Here is a 6,791-nt window from a genome sequence, read left to right on the forward strand (position 1 = left end):
ACTAACGGGAAAATAAACGAACTAAGAGGTGGAAGGGGCCCAGAGAAAAAATACAATCCTTTTCCAATTTTGAGCCTAACTTCCGCAAAGGAGTAATAATGTCAGAAGCCCCGAAATACCGAATTATTTTCTTTTCAAACAGTTCGTGGTAACGAACTGTAGTAAGGAGTGACCCGGCTCAACAGTAGACGAAACTCTAAAAAACGGAATTTTGATGCTAAAATATACATCAAAAGAATCAGAGTTTCATGCTGATTTTAAATATGTACGTTTCATCAAATTTAGTCTTTGTCATCAAAAGTTACGAGCCTGAGAAAATTTGCCTTATTTTAGAAATAGGGGGAAACACCCCCTAAAAGTCACAGAATCTTAACGAAAATCACACAATGGCATTCGGCGTATCAGAGAACCCTGTAGTAAAATTTACAAGCTCCTATCTACAAAAATGTGGAATTTCGTATTTTTTGCCAGAAGACAAATCACGGGTGCGTGTTTATTTGTTTGTTTTTTTTGTTTTTTTCCCCAGGGGTCATCGTATCGACCAAGTGGTCCTAGAATGTCGCAAGAGGGCTCATTCTGACGGAAATGAAAAGTTCTAGTGCCCTTTTTAAGTGACCAAAAAATTGGAGGGCACCTAGGCCCCCTCCCACGCTCATTTTTTCTCCAAAGTCAACAGATCAAAATTTTGAGATAGCCGTTTTGTTCTGCATAGTCAAAAACCATAATAACTATGTCTTTGGGAATGACTTAATCCCCCAAAGTCCCTGGGGGAGGGACTGCAAGTTACAAACTTCGACCAGTGTTTACATATAATGATGGTTATTGGGAAGTGTACAGTCGGTTTCAGGGGATTTTTTTTGGTTTTGGGGGTGGGGTTGAGGGGAGGGGGCTATGTGGGAGGATCTTTCCATGGAGAAATATGTCATGGGGGAACAGAAATTCAATGAAAAGGGCGCAGGATTTTCTAAAATTACTATAAAAAAACAATGAAAAAATAAACATGGAAAAGTTTTTTTTCAATTGAAAGTAAAGAGTAGCATTGAAACTTAAAACGAACAGAAATTATTACGCATATGAGGGGTTCTAAAAATACTTTAGCATAAAGAGCGAGGTATTTAGGAGGAGATAAATACCTTGCTCTTTATGCTATAGTATTTTTAGTAATTCAACTATTTATTCTACGGCCTTTCTGATTCAGGGGTCATTCTTAAAGAATTGGGACAAAACTTACGATTTAGTGTAAAGAACGAGGTATTAACGAGGGTACAAACCCTCTCATATACATAATAAAACTTAATGAATATAAAAGTTTGTTACGTAAGATAATTCTTAAGTTACATATATTTTTTACTAATAGAAAAATTCGTTAAAAATTAAAATTTATAGTTGCCTTTTTATGTAACCGAAAAATTGCATGGCAACTAGGCCTCCTTTCCCATCCCTTATTTCTCAAAATCGTCTGATCAAAACTAAGAGAAAGCCATTTAGCCAAAAAAGGAATTAATATGCAAATTTCATTTTAATAATTTATGTGTGGAGAGCCAAAATCAAACATGCATTAATTCAAAAACGTTCAGAAATTACATAAAAAAAAACTAGTTTTTTTAACTGAAAGTAAGGAGCGACATTAAAACTTGAAACGAACAGAAATTACTCCGTATATGAAATGGGTTTTCCCCTCCGCAATCCCTCGCTCTTTACGCCAAAGTTTGACTCTTTGCCACAATTCTGCTTTTTAATACAATTAAAAGCTTTAGCGTAAAGAGCGAGGGATTGCGGAGGGGACAACCCATTTCATATACGGAGTAATTTCTGTTCGTTTTAAGTTTTAATGTCGCTCCTTACTTTCAGTTAAAAAAAACTAGTTTTTTTTATGTAATTTTAAAAAAAGCGATTGACATGGCTTTGTAGGGAAGGAATGATGACAGGGAGAATAGATTTGACCACCTCAGTTGGAATAAAGCCTGGGTCAGAAGATGAAGAACATCCAAGCACTGACAATTCTGGCAATTTTGCCTTCAGGGTTAGGTTTTAAAGCCATTAATCTAAGACAAGTAGGTCCAGGCTGAGAACAGAGATCACGTAGAGAAAAAACGGACTTACAGAAGAGGCTGTAGCCTTGGAAATGTTAACAAAAAGGAAGTGAGCGCATTTGCAATATTTAGCCTATGTTCTACAATTTCGCCGTCAATGAAAACATTTGAAGGTACAGAAGAAGAGAGAGATGATGGTTTGATGAAAAAATTGATTGCCTGCAACGAGACCAAGAATTTTTAGACATGAAAACATTCTTATTTGTTTCCCTGTCGTCTTGCATAAAGATAAAAAAAAGTGGTCTAAGAAATTAATTAAAATATAGAAAGTATTCATTTTTTATAATGTAATTCTAGGGGTAATTATTAGGTGCATAACATGTGAACAAGTTTGAGCCACGTTTATATAACGACTCACGATATCCGATTCTAGTTGCAATCTGAACTAAAAATGGGAGACACATAAAAATCTTAGTCGAATAAAAACTTGATAGAACTTTGTATTTAGTATATTATATTTAATAGACTTGATCTTGGGATTAATCCTTAAAAATGTTGTCTCTCGTAAATCCTTCCATTGCATTTAAACTTAAAAAAGTTGTGATTGTTATATCCTTATTAGCTTTTGAGCTTAGAAATGTTTTTTTTTTCACATTTTATCTCATCAATTTTAGTATTTGATAAATCTTCATGACAAAAAAATATGCTGAATGTACATAAAAGGATTACTAGTCTCAATGGAAAAGTGAAAGTGATGTATAAAAGGTGCGTGACTCAATATTCATTATCTGATAAAGAACATTATAAAGAATTTAATATGTTAAGAAAGGCAAGAATGGATTACTATGCAAAGAAACCTAAATATTATGAAGGAAACCCGACAACTGATTAAGCCGGTGATAAGACCATATGGTGAACCAACAATTCCTAGTAATCCACCGTGAGAGTCGGATAGTGGTGTGGCAAATAACTCAAGTACCCACTTTTCAGAAGTAGGCCTACAAATATCGACATCTGCGGAGTGCATATATGGTGATGGTACATACCAGGATTGTCGTCCTGAAACAAGTGATACAACGATTTATCTTTCGTATCTTTCGTTTTAAAAATAGATAGAAATAGCACGTGGTATAAGAAATTCATTAAAACGTAAGTAGTAATAGCTTTTTCTAACATAATTTTAAGAACAATTCTGAGATGCAAGCCATTAGAGCAAATTTGTTTATATAACAATTAATGATTTTCGATTCTAGTTGGGACCTGAAATAAAAATGGGAGGAAAATAAAAATTCTTAGCTTAATAAAAGTAGATAGAATTCTGTGTTAAGTACATTATAATTAATAGACTTGATCTTGGGATTAATGTTTAAAATTTTGTCTCTCGTAGATTCCTTCATTGCATTTAAAGTTCAAAAGTCGTGATTAATAAAGTCTTATTAGCTTTTGATTTCGAAAGTTCTTCTATTAGACTGTTGTTATTTTAACATATTAGTACCATTGATATGAGTTTTGCGATTGCACGTCGAAATGTCGAACATTTTCAGGTATTGCATGTTTAAATTGTATTTCTTTGATTATCAGATCAAGGAAGAAAGTGGACAACGATTGAGCCAAATAAATTCGCTAATGATTTTTGCGTGGCCTTTTGACGAAGCAAGACCAATTATTATGGAAATTAGTGAACTTACAAGGGAGTGGGAAAAGCGCTGAAGACTGGCAACCCTTTGTTCTTATAGGATGTCAATCGATAAGAAACATCTTGAAAAAGCAAATCTGTGCCAAATATTTTTGAAAAATGGCTCAGAATCTGTTGGATAATGAAAGTGTACTTATGCTGTTTTTGTATTTACAAAATAAAAATAAAAAATGGCTGTTATTAAAGCCTTTTCTGTGTGCTGACTAGAAAATGTTAAGATAATATGTTTTAAAATGTTTAACATGTTTTAACGAGTTGGGCCGGGAACAAATGATTAATATGTTGGTAAGTGTCAGTATTTGTAAATATCTAATCTCTTAATTGTTATTGAATTGTTTTTTTCTGGATACGAATTTATTTAGTTTATTATAAAATTTGTGGGACAGTTTTGTCTTCAATCTAGTGAGTAGGCGTAATTGTAGGGATAGTGTATTTATACTAGTTCAAAAATATGAAGGGAGCTTTAATTGTTTCTTCTAGAATATGGATTTATAGGTATTAGTTTCATGCAGTGAGAAAGAATTTCATGAGGAAAAATTAGTGACAGTGCTAAAATGACTAAAAAATAATAAGGCGGATAGTGTGGCAAATGAGTTTCTTATATATGGTGGCATTCAAATAATAAAGATAATAATGACACAATAATGGCATTCAATAATAAAGATAATAATAAAGATAATAAAGAATATGGATTTATAGGTATTATTTTCATGCAGTGAGAAAATGAGAAAGTGAGAAAAAATTTCATGAGGAAAAATTAGTGACAGTGCTAAAATGACTAAAAAATAATAAGGCGGATAGTGTGGCAAATGAGTTTCTTATATATGGTGGCATTCAAATAATAAAGATAATAATGACACAATAATGGCATTCAATAATAAAGATAATAATAAAGAATATGGATTTATAGGTATTAGTTTCATGCAGTGAGAAAATGAGAAAGTGAGAAAAAATTTCATGAGGAAAAATTAGTGACAGTGCTAAAATGACTAAAAAATAATAAGGCGGATAGTGTGGCAAATGAGTTTCTTATATATGGTGGCATTCAAATAATAAAGATAATAATGACACAATAATGGCATTCAATAATAAAGATAATAATAAAGATAATAAAGAATATGGATTTATAGGTATTAGTTTCATGCAGTGAGAAAATGAGAAAGTGAGAAAAAATTTCATGAGGAAAAATTAGTGACAGTGCTAAAATGACTAAAAAATAATAAGGCGGATAGTGTGGCAAATGAGTTTCTTATATATGGTGGCATTCAAATAATAAAGATAATAATGACACAATAATGGCATTCAATAATAAAGATAATAAAGAATATGGATTTATAGGTATTAGTTTCATGCAGTGAGAAAATGAGAAAGTGAGAAAAAATTTCATGAGGAAAAATTAGTGACAGTGCTAAAATGACTAAAAAATAATAAGGCGGATAGTGTGGCAAATGAGTTTCTTATATATGGTGGCATTCAAGTCAGACCTTGAACCAATAGGGGGTTTCAGAAAATTTGGTCACAGATGGTCAACACAGTGGCTCGCCTTTGCAGAGCAGCTGGCACAAGATCGATCAACATGGTCCAAGAAGGTCTCTAAGATCATCGATGCCGGGCGAGGTGGAAACGCCTGATTCCCGCCACAAGTACAAGTAAGTAAGTATTCAAATAATAAAGATAATAATGACACATTGTTAGAGTGCTTGTACAGGAGAGAACAAGAATAAATATGAAGAACTGTAATTGTACTGGTCGGCCTATGGCCTTCAACTGCGGGGGAGAGGTAACTCAGGCACTAGTACTTTCAACAATCCACCATAAAATTAGTGGCTATCAAAAAACGTGCCAATTGGAGTAAAAGGTAAGGTAAAGGATACGGCATTAGACTTTACAGTCCGTACCGGCGGTGCTGATCTCCGTTTCTTGGCCCTTCAGCCAGGAAGTGCAATGGGGGGTTGGGGGCCAGCCATCCTGTGCTTTCGCACACCCTTCCTGTTGCCAATTGGAGTGTATTTATATTTCCAGGTGCTGGTTTTTTGAAGACAAGGAAGGATTCAGCCGAGACTGCTGAAGACAAAGAGAGATCGAAAGTATTACTTTGAACTCCAGGGGTTGAAAGGAATTAGGGTAGCCCAAATTTTCTCATACAAATTCTGGGACTAAAAGCTTGAAAGTAAAAAGACTGACGATATGTATTTCAGAAATGAAAAAAGAGAAGAAATGTGCCTTTAAGCGGAGGCACAGAAAATCTATTGAAATTAATATTTATGCATGGCTATGAAATAGGAATTGTTTTATTTCCCTAATATTAACATTTTGCATAGGGATAGTTATAAGTAGTTACTAACATAAGTAAGTAACCTTTTTCATAAAAAAAAGTAATTTCTTTTATTTATCCGTCTTCCAAAAGGTGAGATAGCACAGTAGCATTTGTATTTGTCGGTTTTCATGGCCTAGCGAAATTTGTCTGCAGATTTTGTCTGAAAATACCAGTTTTATATAATATAAAAATACTTTTTGTTCAAAGAAAAGCTGTCAAAACACATGCAGTTCTGCAATGTGTTCGCAACTTTGGGAACTCTGTCAAATTCTGCTACTGGAAGCTTTGGAACTCATTTTAGTACGTGGTGAGTCTGTTATCTTTTATCTGAAGTGGTACTTGACCGATCTGAACACAATCGATTGCAGTTAATTCTATTATGGGACTAGCCCAGGGCCCATAGATTTATCCTTGTTTTCACGGAGTTTTTACTCTACCATGAACTTCAATGTAAAAAAACACGAATTTGAAACAAATTAGACAAAGAAATCACTATTTTTAATTTGGAATTTTTTTCATACCAGATAAAATTAACTTCAAAAATGACTCGAATAGCCAAAGAATATCAAAATTACTGCTTAGGTTCTTGCTGAAATGGTTTAACAGGTAAGAACAGATGGCATCGCACGCCGATTAAAGAATTTAAAAAGTTTCAGCATGAAGAGATATTGTTTTCTCAAAATTACCAGTCAAGTAGGCAAATTTATATGATTCAGAAGAGGGTTAACGGGGGATAATTCTTTTG

General features: G+C 33.6%; 1 protein-coding gene across 1 annotated transcript in view; it reads left to right on the forward strand.

Annotated features, from left to right (window-relative positions):
• Positions 1-3,909, forward strand: part of LOC136040144 (recQ-mediated genome instability protein 1-like) — a 101,262-nt gene extending 97,353 nt beyond the window's left edge. The window contains exon 10 of the mRNA XM_065724256.1: positions 3,615-3,909. Coding sequence (XP_065580328.1) covers positions 3,615-3,743 — 129 coding nt within the window. The 3' untranslated portion in view covers positions 3,744-3,909. The remainder of the gene's footprint in view (positions 1-3,614) is intronic.
• Positions 3,910-6,791: the final 2,882 nt, after the last annotated feature.

Source organism: Artemia franciscana, chromosome 20 (genome assembly GCF_032884065.1).
Source record: "Artemia franciscana chromosome 20, ASM3288406v1, whole genome shotgun sequence".
NCBI classification, from domain to species: domain Eukaryota; kingdom Metazoa; phylum Arthropoda; class Branchiopoda; order Anostraca; family Artemiidae; genus Artemia; species Artemia franciscana.